Source organism: Scyliorhinus canicula, chromosome 6 (assembly GCF_902713615.1).
Source record: "Scyliorhinus canicula chromosome 6, sScyCan1.1, whole genome shotgun sequence".
NCBI lineage: Eukaryota > Metazoa > Chordata > Chondrichthyes > Carcharhiniformes > Scyliorhinidae > Scyliorhinus > Scyliorhinus canicula.
The window spans coordinates 123,531,241-123,556,936 of record NC_052151.1 but is presented as its reverse complement, the minus strand read 5'-3'; the positions used below and the strand labels follow the sequence as shown (position 1 = coordinate 123,556,936).

The window sequence follows — 25,696 nt, the reverse complement described above, 5'->3', positions numbered from 1 at the left end:
TACTTAGAACCCTCAGGCCAGGATTAGGTGGCCTTGGCATACCTCTCCTCACAATCTCCAACCCAATGCATGTAGTGAGCCATTTAAATCGCCATTCAGTTTGGCAAGACCGTAAAGTATGGCAGGTGGGGCCTTTAAAATCCTGACCCAAGTCGAGCATAAGACCAAAAAACATAGCAGAAGTAGGCCATTCGGCCTATCAGGCCTGCTCTGCCACTCAATGAGATCATGACTTATCTGATATGATAATCCTCAACTCCACTTTCTGCCTTATTCCCATAACCTTGTTCCCTCCACTATTTCTAGCTGCTTAGAACATCTCGTGTTCTATCCTTTACGTTCAAAGCGGATGACCTCACTTATGAAATCTATTAACTCTGCTGCCTGTGTCTCTTCATAATTTTATGAATGTAATTTGTTTTATTATGGATGAACTAAGATCCACCAAGCTACGTTATAGTATTGAAACATACTACTGAGATATATCAGCAATGTGATTTTAATTTAATATTTTCACTCAACCTTTGTGGTTCTGTTCCCAGGAAAGTTTAAATTGCTGGATCAGGATCGTGATGTAAGGGAGCCTGTGCAGTATTTTAACAGTGTTGAGGAAGTGGCCAATGTTTTCCCAGATCGTGTCTTCGTTATGGAGGCAATAACATTCAGCGTAAAGGTCAGTGGTGTGAAAAGTGAGATTTATCTTTTCAGAAGGAATTATTAGTCTTTGTTTGTGTATGTTAACTCATGAATAAGAGAGAACAGTGCTGAGAACTGGAGCGTCTTTCCGCTGGAAAGCATCTTCCTGTTGCAGATGATAACAGCTTGAATTAAATGCATTCAAGTTCCAAACTTCGGTCTTAACTGCAAGATGAAATAATACATCGGCCCAATCATCGAGGAATGGCAGTCACCATCGATTGCCACTCTGCTCCTACTTTTCTGCAAAACACTGGAGCTCCGCATTTCTAGTCAGGACCTCTAATCCAGCCTTCTCCAGAAATGCAGAGCTTACCCGAAATGGAACTGCTTCTTCAAAACGCTGGATTGGCTGGGCAAAACGAGCCATGCCCCATTTCACAGTGCTGGTTGCCGTATTCTGGTATGTAAAGAGTTTAAATGTTCCAAGGCTTCTTTGAAAGGCTATTTTGAGAAGGCAGTGTGTAAGGAGATCGGATGCCAGGTAATAGGTGGTAGATGCATAGGGGCTGAGGTGGTGGGTGAGCAAGGTGGCATGTGGCGAAGGTGGTGGATGGATGAGGTGGGTAATGTGGCAATTGGCACAGTGGCAGATTGGTAAAGTGGTAGGTGGGTAGGGTAGCAGAGAGGTGAGGTGGGTGTCATGGCAGGCGGGTAGGTGGGTAGCTGGGTCAGGTTTGTGATGGGGCTAATCAGGTTGGGTCAACGGGGGTTGAAGAGGGTCGCGAGGGGGTGGGGAATCGGGTGGTTGGGGCTAGTCAAGTCAAGCTGAGGGACATGGGGGAACAATGGGGAGATGATGGGGCTAGTTAGGCAAGGTTGGGAGGGGGTCTGGGGAGACAAAGTTGGGGTCAGAGGTTAGTTGGCAGGTTGGTGTTGGGGCTAGTCAGGGTGGGTTGGGAGGGATTGGGGTGGGAGGGAGACTGTGGATCAGGAGGTCAGGATCAGAAGTTAGTTGGGGGTTGGGTGGTATTTGGGTGCTGGGACTAGTCAGGGCAGGTGTGGGGAGCATTGGAGGAAGTCAAGGGATCAGGGAGGGAAGAGTTGGTGGGATCATTATGTTGGGACTTCTGATTGGTTGTGCAACACATCTTCCACAGCCTGTCAGATCTCCAACTATCTAGAGATCATGCGATCTGGACCACTGATACTCTAAATACTATAAGAGTAGTTTTTTTCTGATCAGGACGCAGTTTCCTTCCATGCACAAGAAGGAAGACTGGAGGCAAAGTTGGCATAACCCACAATTATTTGCAGCCAACTCCATATTGGCTAATAGCCAGCCCATTCTCTGGGCTGATCGCTGATGTGTGTCATTGTCTCTGAAACTGCAGCAACTTTATATCAGGTCACTTGATGGAGAACCAACACAACACTGTCAAATAATTAGTTTGGAAATGTCAACACTTTGGGTTTGCTTATAATTATTTTGTGTATTTATTTATGCATTTGAGTGGTCATTATAGAACTTTAGCCCTGACCTTCCACAAGGATCGCCAGCCATGGAGAAATGTTGTAAACTGACATCCTTAGCTATTTACATCAATTCTTCAGGATTCCAGCTATCGCTGCTGGAAAACGCTCATGAAAATTCAAGGGCCCAAATCGTCAGGTCTCCGGACAGTCAGAGACCAGATGTACCACAAGATGTACTATGGCATCCCTCGGAAGTCCACGGAAATTGCTCAGGAAGTTTGAATTTGCGATGGGAAATTCCCCTACACCCCGGGACCCTCTGAAAAAGTCTCCAGTTCTGAGTTAGAGACGAGACAGTTCTGACGGCTGCTCTTTATTGCTCTTCCTTCTGGCACCAGTAGTACATTTTGTTGATGACCTATATTTCATCTGGGATCTGCCTAGTTCACTTTATCTTGGTAATTATATCTGAAAAGTGATCATGAATTTAAAATGATCACTGAGAGAGTGAACACTGAGGAGAGAGATTAGTGTAATGATGGGTAGACTATCATCTGTATATAATATGAGTACATCATTTGTATGTGTATTATATGTTTTACTGTTGTAGATCTAGCATCTGACCAGCAAGCGGTGCGGGTATGCAGGCACGTGACCCAGATGCACCATGCGTTCCGGAACAAGGTGTTAGTAGGGAGTTGATAGCAGTTGCATATTAGAGTAGCTCTATAGTAGCTCTGTAGTATCTTTGTGTAAGTTAGTGTTGGATCATTATTTACAACTGTACTAATCTTAGACATTATAGTAATCCTTTAGAGTAGTGTTAGTAATAAATAGTTTTGGTGCAAAACAAAGTCTAATGTTCTTTGTTAACACTACCACACCAAGATTCAACATCAGCATAATCAAAGAACATTACAATTAATCAATCTGTTTCATGATATTGAGGCATAACACATGGAACTGCTTAAGGTTGAGGCCAATGAATTATTTAAAGGAAAATTAGATAATCATTTGAAGCTTTGGGAAGAGAGCGAGGCACTGGGATTAGTTTTGAGTTGCTCTGACAAGGACAGATAAGGTTGGCCATGATGTCCTCTCCTGTGATGTAAACATCTGTGACTTTTTATATTTCAATATACACAGTATCTCACAAGGTAAACCCTGACCAGGAAATACATTTATTGGCTTCAGCATGACACCAGGTATTAGAAAATTGATTTGGAATTTTAAGCCAGCATCTTATTAAGAGTGCTGCTGATATGTCTTCCTTCGACATCAATCGTAGTTTCCCAGTCACTTTGGTTGACAGAACTCTCCTAATCATACCTGACGCATCTTCCGTACCTCTGCCCTAACCCCTCCCCTTCCTTTCCTCCCAAAACCAGGATAGTGTCCCCCTTGTCCTCACTTTTCACCCACCAGCCTCCGGACTCAAAGGATCATCCTCCACCAGTTCTGTCAACTCCAGCATGATGCCATCACCAAAAACATTTTCCCCTCATTCCCTCTGTCAGCGTTCGGCTGGTACCATTCCCTGGTCCACTCCTCCATCTCCCCCAAACCTCATCCCCTTCCCGCAGCATCTTCCCATGCAATCACAGAAGGTTTAACAACTGCCCCTTTACTTCCTCCCTGCTCTCTATCCAAGGGCCTAAACACTCTTTTCAGACGAGGCAGCACTTAACATGCACCTCCTTCAATCTGGTCTGTTGCATTCGCTGCTCCAGATGTGGTCTACTCTACATTGGGGAGACTAAACGAAGACTGGGTGACCACTTTGCAGAACTACCTGCTATCCATCCGCAAACAGGACCCAGACCTTCCTGTCGCTTGCCATTTTAACTCCACATGTCCGTCCTTGCCCTGTTGCAATGATCCAGTGAAGCCCAAGCTGGTTATTGCTAACTAAGAGCTGCTTGATAGTACTGTTGATGACCCCTTCCATCAATGTTGATTGAGTGTAGAATGATGGGCAGTATTGCCCAGATTGGATTTGCCCTGCTTTTTGTGCACAGGACATACCTGGGTAATCTTTCACATTGCTGGGTAGATACCAATGTTGTAGGTCTACTGGAACAGCTTGGCTGGTGGCGCAACAAGTTCTGGAGTACTATTACTGGAATATTGTAAGGGCCCATAGCCTTTGCAGTGTTCAGTGCTTTCACATGGAATGAATCGAATTGGCTGAAGACTGCCATCTGTGATGCCTGGGACCTCTGGAGGAGACCGAGATGAATCATCGGTAGCCGACAACTAGTGGTGTGCCTCATTGATGATCTGGAAGAAGGAACTGAAAGCACTGTTGCTAAGTTTGCAGATGATACAAAACTCTGTCGAGGGACAGGTAGTATTGAGGAAGCGGGGGGCTGCAGAAGAACTTGGACAGGCTAGGAGAGTGGGCAATGAAGTGGCAAATTGAATACAATGTGGAAAAGTGTGAGGTTATGCACTTTGGAAGGAGAAATGGAGGCATAGACTATTTTCTAAATGGGGAAATGCTTAGGAAATCAGAAGCACAAAGGGAGTTGGGAGTCCTTGTTCACAATTTTCTTAAAGTTAACGTGCAGGTTCATTTGGCAGTTAGGAAGGCAAATGCAATGTTAGCATTCATATCGAGAGGGCTAGAATACAAGACCAGGGATGTACTTCTGAAGCTATATAAGGCTCTGGTCACACCCCATTTGAAGTATTGTGAGCAGTCTTGGGCCCCATTTCTAAGGAAGGATGTGCTGGCCTTGGAAAGGGTTCAGAGGAGTTTCACAAGAATGATCCCTGGAATGAAGAGCTTGTCGTATGAGGAACGGTTGAGGACTCTGGGTCTGTACTCGCTGGAGTTTAGAAGGATGAGGGGGTATCTTATTGAAACTTACAAGATATAGCGAGGCCGGGATAGAGTGGACGTGGAGAGGATGTTTCCACTTCATGGAAAAACTAGAAGCAGAGGACACAATCTCAGACTAAAGGGACGATCCTTTAAAACAGAGATGAGCAGGAATTTCTTCAGCCAGAGGGTGATGAATCTGTGAAACTCTTTGCCGCAGAAAGCTGTGGAGGCCAAATCACCGAGGGTCTTTAAGACAGAGATAGATAGTTTCTTGATTAATAAGGGGATCAGGGGTTGTGGGGAGAAGGCAGGAGAATGGGGATGAGAAAAATATCAGACATGATTAAATGGCGGAGCAGACTCGACTGAATGGCCTAATTCTGCTCCTCTGTCTTTATGGCCTTATGGTCTTATCCACTCGACACGTCTGGCTGAAGATTGTTGCGAATGCGTCAGATGTGCTGGGCTCCTCCATCATTAAGGATGGGGATATTTATGGAGACTCCCTCCTCCAGTAAGTTGATTAATTATCCACCACCATTCATGGCATATTTAGTGCATCACTAGATGACACTCTTTGTGACAGGCTGATTTGTGGACTCTGCATTGTCCACAGTATTCAGAGGAAGCTGCTTACTGTAAGTGATTTAATTTTTAAAGCTGCTGTGGAAGTTGCTATGGAGCTAGCAATGAAAGAAACTTCACAGATAGAGGCTGGAATGAAATTTCACCAAATGGATACCACAAGAAACAAGGCTGCAAGGGGACACCCATGTCACTGATGCACACAGTTTAGACACACACCACAGGGGAATGGTGGAGTAGAGAAAATAAATGCAGGAGCTGTGACAAAAATAGACATATTGCAAAGGCATGTTGAGATTAGAAAACTTCACCTACACCAAGGATGTGCAAGAAAAAAAACACACATCTAAACAGAGTAGCTGTGTCTATTAATTAGGAGACAAAGTTCAAGAGCACTCACAAGATGATGTACCTGAGCAACTGCAGGAGCTGAAATGAGGCTGATCAACAACATTTCTGGGAAATTCCAAAACTTGATGGACAACAAATTCAGACGGAAGTGTATGTGGGCACAGTTGTATCGTTAATACCTGAGACAATCTATCATCAAAAGTTGAAGCATCTGCCTTTAAAAGCATAAAATGTGATCCTAAGGCTGTACACCGAAGAGGCCATATCATTAGAAGGATGCATTATGGAAATGTAAAAGTCAATAGATAAACAGCAGAGTTGTGTCTTCTTGTTGTCCATGGAAAATTTCCTGCTTTACTTGGTAGATCATGGCTGGCAAAGCTTAAAGTCAACTGGGGAGCAATAAATGAACTAGTGGAGTCCCAAGAACAACGTACAACAACTCTTAGAAAAGTATAAGAGGGTGCTTGAAGATCACTCGTCTCCATGACCGGAGTTGAAGTATAGTTGAAGATCAAATGAAACAGTACACCAAAATGTCACAAAAATTGAAGAAGAACTATAAGGGATCATTCATACTGGAGTCATTGACCCAGTGCTATGAGTGATTGGGCAACACCAATATTTCCTGTACTGAAACGCGATGGCTCAGTGAGAATCTGAGGAGATTTTAAAACAACAATGAACCCGCTATTGTGTGCAGATCACTATCCACTGCCGTTTTGGAATAATATCTGCTCCTGTTCTTTTTCAGAGGCCCATGGATCAAATTCTGAGTGGGCTAAATGGGATGAGTATCATTTAGATGACATTCTTATCACCGGTTAGAGTGAACAGGAACACTTGAAGATCTCAGAATCTACTCCGAAATGTTTCCAAAACCAGAATCTCTGAGTTAAAAAGGAAAATTGACTTTTTCAAGACATCCATAAATTATCTCGGCCACATCAATAAGGATGCCGCAGAAGATGTCAGCAATCTTGGAAGCACCGCAACCTACAAATGTGACACAGCAAAGATTGTTTTTCGGATAGATCAATTTGGTCATAGAATTTACAGTGCAGAAGGAGACCATTCGGCCCATCAAGTCTGCACCGGCTCTTGGAAAGAGCACCCTACCCAAGCCCACACCCCCACCCTATACCCATAACCCAGTAACCCCACCCAACACTAAGGGCAATTTTGGACACTAAGGGAAATTTAGCATGGCCAATCCACCTAACCTGCACATCTTTGGACTGTGGGAGGAAACCGGAGCACCCGGAGGAAACCCACGCACACACGGGGAGAATGTGCAGACTCCACACAGACAGTGACCCAAGACGGGAATCGAACCTGGGACCCTGGAGCTGTGAAGTATTTGTGCTAACCACAATGCTACCGTGCTGCCCACCATTCCCCTGTGGCATGTGTCCAAACTGTGTACATTGGTGACATGGTTGTCCTCCTGCAGCCTTGTTTCTTGTGGTATCCATTTAGTGAAATTTCAATTATTGGACCGCTCTGGCATGTTAAAGCAGTTCTCACAAAATGTGGTTCCTGCTAAGATCCAAGTATTTTGATTCTTTTAACCTTTTTTTTGGAGAAATTTTGGATTCTAACCCAGTGGATGGGTGTGGAGTTCGAATAAGTTTGTTGACAAAAGTCAAAATCCTTGTTGATTATATGAGCAATGTCCCTAATAAAACCTCTCATTGAGTTTGTAAGAAACCATATCTTTTCTCTCTGCAGCAAACTCAATGATGTAACACCATCCTGCAATCTTCATTGAACCAGGGTTTATCCCCTGCCTTGGTAGTAATGGTAGAGTGGGGAATATACCAGGCCATGAGATTACCGATTGTGACTGAGTACAATTCTGCTGCTGCTGATGGCCCAAAGCATCTCATGGATACCCAGTTTTGAATTGCTAGATCTTTTCAAAGTCTATCCCATTTAGCACAGTGGTAGTGCCGCACAACACGACGGAGGAGAGACTAAATGTGAAGACCGAATTTTGTCACTCTACCGATGCTGCCAAGGATAGTTGCTTCTGCGCAGGCAGGTTCCTGAGGTCAAGTATGTTTTTCCCTCTTGTTGGTTCGCTCATAACCTGCTGAAGTTTAGCTGTTATGTCCTTTACAAACTGGCCAGCTCGGTCAGTAGTGGTGTTACCAAGCCACTCTTGGTGATGGACTTGAATTCCCCCACCCAGAGCATATTCTGTGCCCCTGCCACCCTCAATGCTTCCTCCAAGTGGTGATCAAAATGGAGGAGTAGTGATTCATCAGCTAATGGTGGATGGTACATGGTAATCATCAAGAGATTTCTTTGCACGTTTAACCTGAATCCATGAGACTTCATGGGGTCCAGAGCCGATGTTCAGGACTCCCAGGGCAACTCCCTCTGAACCATATACCATTGTGCCGCCACCTCTGCCTTGTCTGTCCTGCAAGTAAGACCCAGGAATGGTGATGGCGGTGTCTGGGACATTATCTGTAAGGCATGATGCCATGAGTATGACTATGTCGGGCTGTTGCTTGACTAGTCTGTGAGACAGCTCTCCCAATTTAGGGGAGGCGTAGTGGTAATGTCACTGGACTAGTAAATCAGAGACCCAGAGTAATGCTCTGGGGACCCAAGTTCAAATCCTGCCACTGCAGATGGTGAAATTTGAATTCAATAAAAATCTGGAGTTAAAAGTCTAATGATGACCATGAAACCTTTGTCGATTGTTGTAAAAACCCATCTGGTTCACTAATGTCCTTTAGAGAACAAATCTTCCATCCTTACCTGGTCTGGCCTACATGTGACTCCAGACCCACAGCGATGCGGTTGACTCTTAAGTGCCCTCAGGGTGGGCAATAAATGCTGTCACAGCCTGCGACGCCCACATTCCATGATCAAATAAAGAAAAAAACAAAATTTTGGCAGAAGCTACCAGATGTTAGTATGGAGGACTTTGCAGGGCCGACAGGGTTGGGTTTGCTATTATTGTTTCTGGTGGTGAGGTCATCTTGTTTCATTCCTTTTTGTTTCATTTGTTCCGATTGAAGACGACTGAGTTGCTTGCTATGCCATTTCAGAGTCAATCACATTGCTGTGGATCTGGAGTCACCTGCAGGCCACATAAGGACGGCAGATTTCCTTCCCTGAAGGACATTAGTGAACCAGATGGGGTTTAAATCACAATCAACAATGGTTTCATGGTCATCGTTAGACTTTTAATTGTAGATATTTTTGTTGAGTTTATAAATTCCACCAAGAGCCATGGTGGGATTCAAACATTTGGATCTCTGGGTTACTAGTCCAGCGTTAATGCCAGTGTGCCTCTGCCTCCACACCATTCATGACTCCTCCAGTATTGAAGCAATCTGTACCCATACCTGTCCATATTAAACTTCACCAACTCCACCATTGAAACACAGTAGCAGCACTGTGTACCATGTACAAGATATACTGCAGCAACTCACCAAGGCTCCTTTGTCAGCACCTTTCAAATTTGACACCTCTACCACCTGGAAGAGCAAGAGCATGGGAACATCACCACCTGCAACTTCCCCTCCAAGACACACATCATCCTGACCTGGAACTCTCTTACATTGTCACTGGGTCAAATTCCTGGACCCCTTCCCCTGTGGATGTTCTTACACCACATGGATTGCAGCTCACCACCATCTTCGGAGGGCTATTAGGGATGGGCAATAAATGTTGGCACAACCAGCAGCCAGTGATGATCACATCTCATGAACAAATTTTTAAAAAATCAAATGATTCAACTTTATTTTGAAGAAGTAGAATGTTTCCTAGCATTCAATAAAAGGGCTCAGAATGCAATCTTTTTAACAGAAGGTCCCTTTCAGTTCTAAATCTTGAGGAAAAAATCGTTGTCCTTTATAACTGGGAAATGATGAAGTGCACATCAGTCGTTAGGCAGGATTTTTGTAATTTTGCTTGCTTTAATTAAAAGGAATGAAAAGGTTCATTTTACAAAATGTTTTGGTTGCCTCTCCACCGCTCTTGAAAAGTCCATTCAGACTTTTTGCTGGATTGAATGCAAGTTCAAGTGCTTTTCTATCCTTAGGTGCACGGTTATATCTCAAAAGCCAGGGGATTGGTCAAGTGTAACCTCCCCTTTCTTAATCCATGCTGGTGACTGTTTAGCAGGTTACCACTGTAAAGTATTGCTGATAATTGATTGTGATTTTATTATCTTATAGAGTCTGAAAGTTAGACCAATTTCTGTTTACACAGTGGTGTGGCTTTGTTCATTTTGATTGTTTTTAAAAATTGTTTTAAAAAATTGTGTTTTGTAGCTGAAGAACCAATCAGGGGAAAACTCTCCAGTGGTTGGATTTATACTGAGGACAAAGGAGGATAGATGTGGTTGTTAGAGGCCAATCATTTCCGTCCTAGGACTTTACTGGAGGTCCAAACTGTCTTCAGTTACTTGATCTGCAAACCCATCATAAAGTCATAAAGTCAAAAGTGGATCTGTTCGCTGATGATTGCACAATATGCAGTACCATTTACAACTCTTCCAACACTGAACCAGTCTGTGTCCATCTGCAGCACAGCCTGGACCATATTCCATTTGGGCTGATATGTTGCAAGTTGTATTACTGTCACACAAGTATCAGACAATGAACATCTCCAACAAGAGACAATCTAACCATCGTGCCTTGACATTCAATGCCATTACTGTCACAAAATTCCCCCACCAAGAACACCCTGGGCTTTACCAATGACCACATAAGTACTGTGGCGACAATAGTAGGTCGGAGGCTGGGAATACTGTTTTGATTAACTCACTTCCTCTTTCCCATTGGCCATCTCCAGGGCACAAGTCGGGAATATCATAGAATACCCCCCACTTGTCTGAATGAGTGTGGCACCAACAACACTCAAGACGTTCGTCACCAGAGACTTCCGGTGGTGGCCGAGTGCTGATCGGTCGCACACAGGTGACTCCTGCTTGAAGGTTTTGGCCCTTTCTGTCCAATTAATGGGCTCTTTGCTTGGAAATTGTGCAAAATAAGTAGTGGGAATTGAATTCTCCACTGAGGTGGAATGTCAATGGGTTGCTACACCCAACAGAAGTCGAATAAAGCGACAGTGTGGAGGTGAAGGATCTGTGTGACGCAGTTACAGAAGGCATGATGGGGGGACATCATTGTCATATACCCCATTGCCAGTGGAGCAATTAATGGCATTGATTAAGAGAGAGCTTCAGCAGCATCAGCTATTTGTAGGCCATTGAAGGAGAGGTAACCCCTCTTCACGGGGCCATGGAGCAGATGGAGTAATGATCCAAGAGGTGGAAAGGGCAGTCACAGACCACAGTGATTGGATTGTGGATTTGGAGGCAGAGGTTGTGATGTTGGGAACAGTCTGCAAGAAGCTGAAAGTAAAGGTGGATGAGCAGGAGAATCGGTCCAGGCGACAGAATCTATGCATTGCAGGTCTGCTGGAGGGATGGGGGAATGAGTGCCATGGCCTAAGTCTCAAAGATGTTGACGAAACTGGTGGATGAGGGGGGTCTGAGAGAAGGTGCCAGAGGTAGACAGTGGCCGAGAGCAGGGGAGCCACCAAGAGCATGGTAGTGAGGATGCACCGACTCCCAAGAGAAGAAGCAGATCTTGAGGTGGGCGAGGATGACGAGAGACAGCACTTGGGAGGACCAGGGCATCTGAATATATCAAGACATTGATGCTAACTTGGCCAAGCGGCGGGTGTGCTTCAATCGGACCAAAGTGGTTCTTTTTTGAAATAGGGTCCGGTTTGGGGTGCTATATATGACCAAATATCTGGATGGCTTTTAAGGGGAAGGAATATTATTTTATGATGCCTGAAGAGACACTCCATTTTATTAAGGAGCGAGGTTTGGAGGTGGGTTGATTGAGGGATTGTTCCTGATGTTTTGCTTTCTGAGATGTTTGTATAATGTTTACCAATGTTTTGTTCTGTTTATTCATGTTGGCCTTGCTGGTATTTTACAATGGTTGAGGAGGGAATGGGTTGGAGTCTTAGGCTTCTCTTTCCTGTTGGTAGGGGGAGGGCCTAGATGGGAGGTCTCGGCTGGGACACCTCTGAAGACTGTAAGGCATTATGGGAGGAGGTTCAGTTTGGTCGACATGGAAGGGGTCCTTTGCTTTGGTCTTCAGGTAGCAAGTATGCTGGTGAACGGAAGCAATGTGGAGGCTGCGATGGGTAGCCAGGGGTGGGGGGAGGTGGGGGGGATTAGATTGGTTGCCCGGGGGGGGGGGGGGGGGGGGGGGCTGATGACACAGGTGCGGCAGATAGTTCATTGGGCAAAGGCGGGCAGAGGAGGGTGGTCAGCCATTTAGGGTGTGCCTGGACCGGATGGGAAAATGGGGCAGAGATAGTTTTATGATGGTGGATTCAAACGGGCGGCGTGTGGGGGGGTGGTCAGAAACCCTGATGAGGATAGTAATTTGGAATGTGTGGGTCGAATTGACCGGTGAAGCGATCTAGAGGAATGTACAGGTTGAATGGGCTGCTGAAATGATCTGGAGGTAGAGCTTCTTCAGGAGTCACACCTGCAGGTGAAAGACCAGGTGAGGTTGAGGAAGGGGTGGTTGGGACAGACATTTCATTTGGGATTCGATTCCATGTCAAGAGGAATTGCTAATCTATTTAGTAAAAGGGTGACATCTGTGATGGTGAGGGATGTGCAGCTCCCAGGGAGTTGGTTTGAGATGGTGAGCGGGGTTATGGAGGGGGCACCAATAGTAAATGTATATGCACCTAATTCGGATGATGTGGAGTTTGTTAAGCAGATGGAAGCAGACATCCCAGATTTGGACTCGCATAAATGAATAATGGGGGGCGATTTCAACTGCCTGTTGGATCCTCATTGGAATGGTCAAGTCCAAGGATACTGGTTAGGTTGGATTGGCAAAGGAATTGAGGGTGTTTAAGGACCAGATGCGGGGGTGGAACCTTGGAGGTTTGGCAAACGGGAGAGAGGGTTTTTTTCAACTTTCCCCATGTGCATTCCCGTATGGATATTTTTGTGGTGGGAAATTCAATTCTCCCGGGGATAGTGGGAGCGGAATATGGGGTGATTGTGGTTTCAGACTATTTTACAGATATGAGGCTTGGTGTGTGCTAGGCACGGGGACCCTCGTGCAGGAGGAACTCAGCACTACTGGTGGGTGAAAAGGTTTTGTGGAAAGATGACTTTGGTAATTAAAGAGTATTTGGAGTTCCATCAGAATGGAGAAGTCTCACCCTCCATGTTTTGAGAGGCGTTGAAGGTTGTGGTACAGAGTGGGGGCAGTTTTGGAGGGTGAGAGGAGGTAAAGCGGAAGTGGGAGAAGGAGGCTGGGCATGGAGTTGGGCCGGGGGGTTTGGAGTGAGATTGAGCACTGGGTGAATGCAATGTCGTCCTGCGCTAGGATGAGCTTGATACAGTTCAAAATGGTCATAGGGCTAATAAGATGTGGGCTCAGTTGAGTGAGTCCTTTCCAGAGATCGAGGATAAGGGTGAAAGATGTGGAAGGGGGCCGACAAGTCATGCCCACATGTTTTGGTCATGTCCGTGTTTGGTGGGGTTTTGGGGCCTGACACCTGAAGCATTAGCAAAAATAGTTGGGGTGGAAATGTCATCGGGCCCTCTGGTGGCCATCTTTGGGGTTTTGGAGCTGCCAGATTTGTTGGTGGGACGGGGGCTGATGTGGTGGCCTTCGCCACTCGCACTGTCCAGCGGCCACTTCTACTGGAGGTTGACTGGCGGTTATCTGTGGCACCTGCCAGGAAGCTCTCTGTGGAGTGGAAGAAACTGCAAGGTGAATTGATTTGCTGATGATGGGCCAGCTTCGGAAAAAGGGGGGGGGGGGGTGGGGGGGTTCTGTATGTGTATGGGGAGAAGGCCAGCCACCTGCTAGCGCATCAATTGAAATGACATATAGTACAAGTGGGATGAAGTGGGGGGGGGGGTTTGAGTTGGTGATGGCACCAGAGAGAATTAATAAAGCATTTGAGACTTTTTATAATGAGCGGTATAGGTCGGAACCTTGGGGAGAGGGGCAGAGATGGGGCAGTTTCTGAAGGGGCTGGTGTTCCCGGAGGTTGAGAGAGAAGTGGCAGTTATAGAGGCTCTGCTGGAGCTGCAGCCAGGAAGTATAGGGCGAGTCCAACGGTGGCTTCATCCTTAGAAACCTGGAACCAACTCTTACGTCAGTGCTGGCCCCTTTTTGTGGGAATCACCGATTCCCCCCGCTGGGGATGGATGCAACATATAGGCAGTGGTAAAGGGGTGGGTGAGGGTCTTGTTTGTGGAAGGAAGGTTTGCAAGTTTGGGTGGGTTACAGGAGAAATATGAGGTGGGGTGGCAGGAGTTCGGATATATACAGTTGCTGGATTTTGGGTGGAAGGTGGTTCCCTTGGTTGCCGGAGCACACTCTGATGGACAGGTTATTGTCGCCGGGTGAGTTGGGGGATGGGAACATCGCAAGTATTTTCAGATGGTTGATGGCTGCAGAGGAAGCACCAATCGAGGAGGCAAAGCGGAAGTGGGAGAAGGAGGCTGGGCATGGAGTTGGGCCGGGGGGTTTGGAGTGAGATTGAGCACTGGGTGAATGCAATGTCGTCCTGCGCTAGGATGAGCTTGATACAGTTCAAAATGGTCATAGGGCTAATAAGATGTGGGCTCAGTTGAGTGAGTCCTTTCCAGAGATCGAGGATAAGGGTGAAAGATGTGGAAGGGGGCCGACAAGTCATGCCCACATGTTTTGGTCATGTCCGTGTTTGGTGGGGTTTTGGGGCCTGACACCTGAAGCATTAGCAAAAATAGTTGGGGTGGAAATGTCATCGGGCCCTCTGGTGGCCATCTTTGGGGTTTTGGAGCTGCCAGATTTGTTGGTGGGACGGGGGCTGATGTGGTGGCCTTCGCCACTCGCACTGTCCAGCGGCCACTTCTACTGGAGTGGAGGTCTGTGGAGCCATCAAGGTTGTCGGCGTAGCTGGGGAAGTAGCAGAATTCCTTAAGTTGGAAAAGATTGTTTGCCCTTGGGGGCTTGGGGGGGCAGTGGTTCTGGGTGAGATGGAGGTTGTTCTTGTCCCTATTTGATCCCAGGGCGGTGTTGGGGGAGAAACAGGGGGAAAACGTCATACGGTGCAAATTGTGTTATGTTTTTGAACGAGTATGTGCTCATGTTTATGTGTATGCTCTGGTTTAGATAAAAAATTTATAACAAAGTTTGTCACCATCTAGGAAAAGCAGTCCACTTGATAGTTATCCCTGAAACATTCACTTTCTCCACCACTGACCGTGTAGCAACAGTGTTTTCCAAACATTGCAGCCACTTGACAAGTTTCCTTTGACAGCACCTTCCAAACCCGGAAACTTCATAATCTAGCAGGACAAGGCAGCAAACGCGAGGGAACACCACCTGAATTCTCCCTTCAAAGCCACTCACCGCCCAGACTTCGAACTGTCGCTGCGTCAAAATCCTGAAACTCCCTCCCCAACAGCACTGTGGATGTACCTACACCACATGGACTGCAATGCTTCAAGAAGCTAACTCACCACCATCTTCTGGAGGGCAATTAAGGATGGGCAACAAATACTGGCAGGGTCAGTCATGCCCTCATCCCATGAAAGAACAAAAAAGTACATGTTAAATGGCAACAAGAAGTGCCACGTTCAAGGGTATGCTGATTTGATTTGGCTGTTGACTATTCTCGCTTTTAGCCAGCCAGCCAGAAACAGGAATCTGTTTTCCCTATTTATTGAAAAAGTGAAAATCTTTAAGGATCACAAGCAAACCTTTGGAATGCTGTCTCTGCTGTTGAATCGTTTCCTGTAAATCAATTTTGAGAATGATTTGTTTCAGGTTACTATTTTGAGAATATATCCCACTTCTTCATCACAATACAGGAATCTTTTCAATGCTGGAAGACAGAATGAAAAGCCACATTAACAAACGCTCCACAGCATTTTCTCATTAAGATTCCAGTCCCTGTGCAGAAGTCCTTGTAACTGTTTATTGAAAAATCTAAGTGTTTTTAGAAAAGGACTGAGTTGTGTGCGTGTGTTCTGCACTAAGTGCATAGACTGAGCAGTACAGAGCAGTGGGCATCTTTTCAGTCTGCCTAGAGCAGTCAGCTTCGATTTAATGAGTGTGCTCTATGCAATGGATTTGGTAGGAAGCCGTTCAAATTCCTGCTTGTTTCTTTTTGCATTTTGCAAATATTTATTCCTCAAAGAACTTCTACATCCCATATTTGTTTAGAAGGTGACATGAGAGTAAAAGAGTTACATAAGGAGTATGAATCTGGGGGAAGCACGGTGGTACAGTGGTTAGCAATGCTGGATCACAGCACCTAGTTCAATTCCGGCCTTGGGTGACTGTGTGGAGTTTGTGCATTCTCCTCGTGTCTGCGTGGGTTTCCTCCCGATGCTCTGGTTTCCTCTCACAGTCGAAAGATGTGTGAGTTAGACGGATGACCGTGCTAAATTGCCACTTAGTGTCTTCTTACGTTAGGTTATGGAGATAGGGCAAGTTGGACAGGGGAGTGGACGTGGGTAGAGTGCTCATACAAAGGGTCGGTGAAGACTTGATGGGCCGCGTGATCTCCTTCTGTACTGTATGAATTCTATGAATAAAAAAAACTCATTACATAGTCACTCAACACTGCAGTTAAATATTGGCTTTTTGGTGATGCTGGTAGTGAATTTTATTACGTCCTCCAATTGTGTTCTCAAATCACTAAAATGAAAACATGGGGTGATGTTCATCCCGCGTTAGCTGTCAGCCATAGGGGTACAAAATACAGCGAGAATCAGGAAATGCGATTCTCCTCGGCAAGTTCGTGTTTTCCAGCTGGTGGCAAAACGACAATCTTGCCATGGAAGGTCGGGAGCCTAATTTAAATAGATTAGCATCTTGTTAACGCGCTCTCCTGCAGCTTGCTGGGCGATGCCACACAGATCACAGGTGTCGCCCTGAAAGGCGCCGCTCGCATAGACGTTCAGAGTGGTGTAACTTTTAAGGGCCACAAGAAGTGGGTGTCCTCCCATTCCATGTGATGTCAGCTCTTGCAGGACATGGCAAAGGTGGCCCACAATCTCCTGGGACACTCATTCTTCTCTGGTATTGAACTTCCAACATCTGTAGGTAGGATGTCCGAAGACAGAAGACCCTTTGCTGGTCATGTCTCCTACGGGACTTCACCATCTGTAGTGTAGCTCCCGGACCAGCTATAGAACATAGAACATAGAACATTACAGCGCAGTACAGGCCCTTCGGCCCACGATGTTGCACTGTCCTGTGAAACCCTTCTAAAGTCCCTCTACACTATTCCCTTATCGTCCATATGCCTATCCAATGACCATTTGAATGTGTTTAGTGTTGGCGAGTCCACTACTGTTGCAGGCAGGGAATTCCACGCCCTTACTACTCTCTGAGTAAAGAACCTACCTCTGACATCTGTCCTATATCTATCTCCCCTCAATTTAAAGCTATGTCCCCTCGTGCTGGACATCACCATCCGAGGAAAAAGGCTCTCGATGTCCACCCTGTCTAATCCTCTGATCATCTTGTATGCCTCAATTAAGTCCCCTCTTAACCTTCTTCTCTCTGACAAAAACAGCCTCAAGTCCTTCAGCCTTTCCTCATATGAACTTCCCGCCATACCAGGCAACATTCTTGTAAATCTCCTCTGTACCCTTTCCAATGCTTCCACATCCTTCCTATAATGGGCGACCAGACTGCGCACAATACTCCAAATGCGGCCGCACCAAAGTTTTGTACAACTGCAACATGACCTCATGGCTCCGAAACTCAATTCCTCTACCCATAAAAGCTAACACGCACCATAGCATTCTTAACAACCCTCTCAACCTGAGTGGCAACTTTCAGGGATCTATGGACATGGACACCGAGATCTCTCTGCTCGTCCACACTACCAAGAATCTTACCATTAGCCCAGTACTCTGCCTTTCTGTTATTCCTTCCAAAATGAATCACCTCACACTTTTCTGCATTAAACTCCCCCTCCCCCTCCTCTGCAGAGTGCTGGTCTGGCTGCATACAGCAATATGTCTCTGTCATTGGCTCTGCTGCTGCTGCTCGATTGCTATGAGTAGAAAAGCCAACTCGACAGGCTCCATGATTCTCCAGAATCATGCACCCGAAAAGAGGAGAACACCAAAGTAGGCAGTGAGGATTCCTGACGGAGACCTAGCCCTCAGCCCTCCATGCCTCTGGGACCTCCAACCAGGCACTTCTCAATGAGTGGAGTGTCTCTCCACTCGGCCTCACACCCTCTCCTCTCACACTGACAGATCCCCACAGCTGTCTCTCTCAACTCCACCAGAAATAGGGGCCTGGAACCTAGAGAGTCTCAGTGGCACCTTTCCCCCTCCCTTTTCTGCAACCCCCCCCCCCCCCCCCCCCCCCCCACCCCCAGGGTGACAGGACAGTTGAGTGAATATAAGAGAGTAGCATCTGCATCCTCACAGGGTATCTTAAAGATGCCTTCTGTCGTGACTTTGAATGGGATGATTGATGATAGACTTAATCATAAAGCCTTGCATTGGGATACACTTCAGTGTAATCAGTGTGAGGTTAACTCTTGTAAGAGCATTGGAGATTAACCATTTTGATTAAACCAAATAAATTGAATAAACTGAGGGACAAATTAAAAGGGGAAGCCCCTTAAAGGGATACTGCCTGAAGCAAAAACAGATCATAAATGAAACTTAAAAACATCAAACTAAAATGTGATTAAAATGATCAATAAGAAACACCATTCCCTGAGATGCCCATGGAATGCCTCAATGGTGCCCATAGACTCCGCTCCCTCACCACGGACACCCAGCTATCAATGTAGCCACAGTAGATGGGCGGGTAGTTGGGTCGGAGGACCTCCTTGGTCGCCTGCTGCCTGGATTGTTTATGGCAAGTTTGGCCAGGCCAGGTTCACAAAGAAGTCCTCCTCCCTTCCCACCCCTCTCCAGACCTGATACCCATAAATCAGGAGCATAGGGCTGAAATGCACACAAAATTGTAACCAAGGTTTATTTCAAAGTAAGGGAGTGCAGTCTAAAGCAGCTTGTATACACAAGGTCTCCAGACTCCACAAGGCTACAAAAAGAGCAGGTATCTTGGGGAGTCCATGAACCAATGTAGCCTAAGATTATATGGGACTGCTATGTGCAACACCCTCCTCTATGTTAAGGGGGAGGACACCTCCATCGAAGGACCTCCACTACAAACCTCTGCCGGACCGCAGCAGGCACGTCTTGGCGACGGGAAGGAAGTGAAGAGTGTGCAGCAACAGCACACACACAAAATCCTTGCGTGCCGTGCGAAAGGGCACAGACAGCATTTCAGTGAGGTGGCTCCAGCTGTGGGGGGGTGTGGGGGGGTTCGTGGCCTGGGGCCAATGTGAAATTCCACCGAAGCATGGATGCACTCAGACAGGAGTTCACTGCAGACCTGCAGCGCCTCAAGATCACGACACCATCGGATCCAAGCACAACGTAAGGTCACAAATGAAATGGGCCGCAAGCTGGACACCCACCATCGCATGATGCGCCAACCCATCCAGGTTTCATCCAGCTCACTCCTCCGCCACGCAGCACATCCCTGATCCTGGTCACCATGGCAGCCACAGCCTGTCCCTCCAGCAGCCACCAGAAATGGTAATGGTGAAGGTACGGATTCCTGAGCAGACAACCGTTACTCCTGACTGGGGACAGCTGCGACACGAGGCAGGCATGTTCCAGATTGTGAGTAGGTCCTGGTAAAAGATGGGCAATGCCTGTGAGGTGTTACGAAGACCTATCAGGTCTATGAACATGAGTTGCACGTCTTCGTTCAGGCTGTGTACCTGGCGGAATAAATGCAGGGCACACCATCTAGGAGGGAGTTCAACATCGAGGTAATGCTGCAGGGTCTGGATGCGTAAATCGCCACCTGGGTGAAAAGGCACACCAGCGCCTGACCGTCCTCCGTAAGTATGGAGACTCAGAACCTTAGCAGCGAACCAGTCCAGTTCCACAAGAACTGTAAAAATCAGGGGGAGGGGCAAAGTGACCAGCCGGTACCACAACATGGAGGCAATCAGCTGATTTATAACCAGAACTCGATCCCTATAGACAGCACTCAGGGCAGTCCTGTCCAGCATCTCAAGTTAGTGGTGACCTTGGCCTCCATTCCTGCCAATTCGCTGACCAGGATTCCTGAGCCGGGTAAAGATGGACTCCCAAGTAGAGGAAGCTGTTCTACACGTTAAAGGCTTGAGCTCCTGTGGGAGGGGACCCATCTGCCACAGACCAACCAGAAGTTGGACACTTGGCCCAGTTGATCCTGGCAGAGGACTGTGCAGTGTACACAGCCTGGCACTTGCGCATCATCCGCACGTCAGCAATGTCTTCAGACATGAGGAGCACGTCATTACCATAGGCTGAAAAGACCATACTGATGCCTGGCTTCTGCAGAACCAATCCTAACAACCTCCCCCGCAAGAGGCACAGAAAAGGCTCCACATAGATAGAATGCAGTCGGCCACTCCTATCCCAAAGCAGTTGGCCACTCCTATCCCACAGTCAGGGACCCATTAGATTTAACGAGACACTCTGCAGCAGCGCACAGAAGTCGGATCCGGGTGGCATTGTGTATCCCAAACGGGTATGTCCGCTGAGTTTCAAATAGGTATTAGTGATCCACCCCTATCAAACACCTTCTGGTAAAGGGATAGGAAGATGCTCGACACACTAGCCCTCTACGGAGTGGTGGATGGTATTATCAATGGTCTGGCCTGGGACTGTGTAGGACTGGTCAGCGTGGATCATGTGGTCCAGCACAGTGTCAAGGCGGGAAGGCATTGCCTTGGCGAAGATTTTGTAGTCCATGCTGAGGAGGGAAACCAGGCGCTAGTTTTCTAGCAGTGGCGATCCCACTTCTTGGGCAGCGTTGCACTAATGGCCCTGTGCCACTAATAGGGCATCTCCTCAGTTACGATACTCTCCCCCAGGACCTCCACGTAGTCTTTCTCCAGGAGGTCCTAGTATGCCCTGAACAACTCTGCGGTCAGGCCTGGGGTCTTGCCCCTGGAGAGGCTGTCGAAAGTGCCGGTCAGCTCACCCAGGCTAATAGGGGCATCAAACTTTCCAGCATCCTCCAGGCTGACCTGTGGCAGGCCCTCCCACAAAACATCCTGGAAGCATCCTCACTGAATGGATCCAAAGAGAAAATGGCAGTGCAGAAATTCTGGGCGTGGACCCTGATGCCCTTCGGATCCGAGACAAGAAATCAGTCATCGGCCATCAGCGTAAGGAGCTGCTGATAGACCCAATGTCTTTTTCCAGCGAGTAGAAGAAGGAGCAGCCATGGTTCACTGGATCTGCGACCTCACCTATGTGCTACGGGATCCAATTCTTTGCAGGTCTCTCCGCACGCCCTTCTTTTCTTCTTACACCAGCTGCACGGCCGGGTCCTCGCCAGCTGCACAGTCAGGCCCTCATTGGGCTGACCAAGACGTGACTCCATGTCGAGCACCTCCTTCTCCAACTCCTCGATCCTGGATTCCGCTTCCTTGTTGCCCCCTCGCATACTCCTGACGTGAGCCTTGTCCACATCCCACCATAGCCTCAAGGAGGGGAAGCCTCCCTGTTTCCTTCTCCAGCTGGCCCAGAAACAATAAACAAGCCCAGCAACTACTCGTCCTCCAGCAGCAGGTTGTTAAAGTGCCAGTACACTGATCCCACCCAACGTACACACGCACACACCCCGGTAGACGATGCACCCGCCAGCATTGATGGTGCAGAGAAGAGTGTAAAGAAGCTGGGGGGCGGCAACGTAAGAATTCACAAATTGAAGCACCATGCCCCCTCATGGACAGTTAGATGCTGAAATCGGCCTGGTACAGGTTCCTTGGCCCCAAGGTAATCACTGAGATAAAAGCAGATTTCTGCAGATGCCAGAATCTGAAAATACTGGATAATCTCAGCAGGTCGGACAGCATCTGTGGAAAGAGAGTCTGGATGGCTCTTTGTCAAAGGTAACCATACCACCAGAATTGGAGGCCAGGTGGCATATGTAGACTCCCCCCCCCCCCCCCCCCCCCCCCCTGACACTCCAGGAGTGTGACTTCATCACCCGGAGCGGTGTGGGTTTCCTGCAAGAAGCACACCGAATACTTCCTGTCACTGAGGATTGAGGAGTTCAGGAACCCGTGTAGTGCTTCTCTGCTGCCATTGATATTGAGGCTGGCTATGGTCACTTTCATGTCAGACGAATTGTACTGCTTTCACCATCACCAGTTTAGTGCTCAGAGGAGGAGGGGGAGGTTTATGTGTCTCCCTACTCTCTCAGGACGCTACTCATCCTGGTCCATGTCCAGCACCCTGTTGACATAGACTGTGTTTGGTCTTTATCCACGCCATCTGTTGGCATAGACGATCATCCCCCATCTTGGCCTCAAGAGGGTCCACCAACAGGAATGTCCCACCATCTACAAGCCCCTTTTCTAAGGTGAGGTGCTGATTGCTTGGCTTTCATGAAAAATACACATTTGCCGTACATATCAGAGGCTGCGACAATGGCTGAGGGGTTGATGGCCCCGGCCAGTGCCTTCATGCAAGCCTCTGTTGTCATGGCCTGGGTGTTGCACTTCACCCCGAGTTTCATTGTTAATTATTTCAATGGTGCTGATGCTGTGGGAGCAATGGGGGCTTTGGAAGCCACCACTCCCACCTTGGCGGCTCTGAAGGAACCCCCACTGGTGAAGATGGTGTTGCCATCTATATGATGCTATACCCGCTCAAAGTGATTGAGGTTTATAATAATAGGGGAGAGCGAGTTGGGAAAAAAAGTCACTCTCCCCTAGGTGGTGTAGTGAGAAAGAACGAGAGGGTGGGGGAGAGAGGAAGGACAGTGAGTGATGGGCAAGAGGGAGACACAGGAGGGTGGAGATGCAAGCTGGAAGAGTTCCCCAGGTGAGGTGGAAAAGGAGGTTGTGTTAACTTGCTTGTCTCCTTCAGTCAGTATGGGTGGTGAAGACAGAATCTTCAGCCCAGGAGGGGCCTAGCTGAATGTCTTATCTTCACCTCAGCACAATTGATATTTGTTTGACACAAATGTACCCCTCCAATATAGGGCAATAGGCACAAACCTTCCATTAGCAAGAAAGTTCTTTGTTTAAGATATCCTTAAATTAATTTGGCTCCGACACTTGCTGTAGGCCCTGAGGTTTCAGGCCCCAGGTTCCAGGCATCCCTGAAGGATAGGCTGTCCCAGCATCAGCTGCTACACTAGCCCCTTGCTGTAGCTGGAGGAAAAACAAACAAACAGACTAGGCCCTGCTGCAGCCAAGCTGCAAACAAGCCTCCAGGCAGGCAGCCCATAGGAACATAATTATGTTGTTCCTTCTGCACCACAAAATAGATACAAATTCTGCTTCTGCTTGTGTGTAGAAAGAACGTCCAAGGTCTAAATGTGGTCTCTTCAGTTCCCACACCCTGGAGAAAGGCAGATCAGTAGATCTAGCTCCAGTGATGCTGTTCCCAATGCTTCCAAAGTGTTGGAATTCCAAGTGGCACTGATATTTAGCTCTTCAAATTTCACTCGCACAATTGACTAGTCGTTGAAATGTGATGTGGCATATCAGAAAAATGACGGCCTCTAGTGGCAGACGAGGCACAGACTGATTAGAGTGAATCCTGCAATTAGCATCACAAGCACAGACCCAGAGAGGATCCTCATTCTCCCGGACAGCATCCCAACACACTAATTCCTGACAGTCAGACTTCCCAGAGAAGTGGAATTGAAATTCCAGAGGGCTTAACCCCTTTGTCCTGACAGCGCTGCCAGAGTGTGGGATTCTGCTCGCACTGCAGTCATGCTTCCCCAATTGAGAGGGTCTTCATTCCTATGAGGCAGGAATGTAATACATTCCTGAGTTTCCCCACTCTGCCCTACAGCCTGGCTTCTCATGGAACCCCACCCAAGAACCTCTCAGTTACCCCACCAGTGCTGACCCTCTGTATTCACCTCTTCCCACTAAGGACAGGCACTCCCTGACTGGTGATTTGAGCACCAGCCCAGCAAGGAGGACACAGGAATTGACGCCTGCATTCCAGCTTCCAGGCCCCCTTATAGCCAGGGGTGTCCAGAAATGAAGGGAAGATAAGACCTGCTAGCGGCCACTCTCCTGAGATTGACAGCCCTGACCCTGAGTTAAATGTGTCCCCCACCTCCTCTCCAGTGCACCCTGATTGAAGACCCTAGAGATTCATGGCTACCTGAGCACTCACCTCCGATATTCCCCTCAAGAGGTGAGCCTGTCAGGTTTACGCGTATGTAAACCTGTTATAAATTACGTCAACTGACGTTGCACCGGCACCCGGCGAATATTCAGTAATGAGAGAAGGTCCCGAGTGAGCGCTCGCTATAACATGCTAATGTTTTAAAATGAGGTCCCCAATGCAATGTGTCTTGCATCACCCCACCGATAAGGAGGGGTGAAAATCACAAATCCCAATGGAGACAATCGTGTTTCTCGATTCACTCCGGATTTTAAGCCCATGTCGGGTTTCTCATTGGTGGAGAGTGCAGGCTCAAATTCACGCTTATGGCCTTACCAATGCCATATATAACTGAAGTATTGACTTTAGTATTCAATTCCCATCACAATAAATAACATTGTATTAGCTTTCCTAATTACTTGATGTACCTGCATACTAACTTTTTGTGATTCATACATTAGAACACCCAGATCCCTCTGCATCCCAGAGGTCTGCAATCCCTCACCATTTAAATAATATGCTTTTTCATTTTTCCAACCAAAATGGACAATTTTAGACTTTCACACACTATACTCCATTTACCAGGTCTCACTTATCTATTTCTGTGTGTAACCTCCTTCTGTCCTCTTCACATCTTATTATCCTATCTATCTTTGTGTTATCGGCAAATTTAACAACCATTGGCACCCTCATCCAAGTCATTTATATAAATTGTAAAAGGTTTTGGTACCAGCACTGATCCCTGTGGTACACCACTCATCACATTTTGCCAACCAGAAAAAGACCCATTTGTGTCTACGCCCTGTTTCCTATTAGCTAGCCAATCTTCTTTTTATGCCTGATGTGACCATCAATTCACAAGACACGTGATTGGAAGTGAACAGTGGTTTTAATAATCTTACAACAGAGCCTGCCTGCGATGAGATGAACTGGCAGCAGGCTCAAGACTGCAAAGCTTTATACTTCCGGTTAGTGGGAGGGGTCATGGGCGGAGCCAAGGGTGGAGCCCAGTACAAACTCCTCATCTCCCCCTATGGGCAGAGCCGCGCAATGGCTCGTATACAGAGCCTACAAGGACACAATACATATACTGGAACACAGTGTGAATTAGTAGGTTAATAATTCACCACATTCACCACCTGTAAAAAAAATCAAGTCCGGTGGAGGTGATGGGTCTACAAATTGAGTCGGTCCAGCGGCCAAGTCGTCCTTTGCGATCGGCGAAGCACCGGGGTTGCAGCCTCTTCTGGTGGCTGGGTGGTAGCGGTCGGTGAGGGTACGATGGTGGACTCTGGGGGTGATTCGGTCCGAGCTTCGTACCCGAATGGTTCGACTGGCGACGGGGAGCGCCGGAAACCCGAGGGCGCGGAGCACGGGTTGTGAACTTGTAGGAGCGGGGGTGCAGGGCGCGAAGGGTTGTGCGGGGTGTAGTGTGAGGGGTACCTCGGCGGTAGTCGTGGTGAGATTGGATCCTGCAGGCGCCAGGTCCCGGAGGGAAACAGTGTCTTGACGGCCGTCAGGGTACTCGATTAAAGCGTATTGGGGGTTGGAGTGGAGTAGGA

At 47.5% G+C, this 25,696-nt stretch overlaps 1 protein-coding gene across 2 annotated transcripts in view; it reads left to right on the top strand.

The window, feature by feature from the left end:
* Positions 1-25,696, top strand: part of gareml (GRB2 associated, regulator of MAPK1-like) — a 273,854-nt gene that overhangs the window by 194,184 nt on the left and 53,974 nt on the right. The window contains exon 1 of one of the 2 annotated variants that reach the window (XM_038800059.1): positions 550-673. The exons of the other annotated variant lie outside the window; for it this stretch is intronic. Coding sequence (XP_038655987.1) covers positions 647-673 — 27 coding nt within the window. The 5' untranslated portion in view covers positions 550-646. Of the gene's footprint in view, positions 1-549; positions 674-25,696 lie in introns of those variants that run through there. 2 annotated transcript variants of the gene reach the window in all.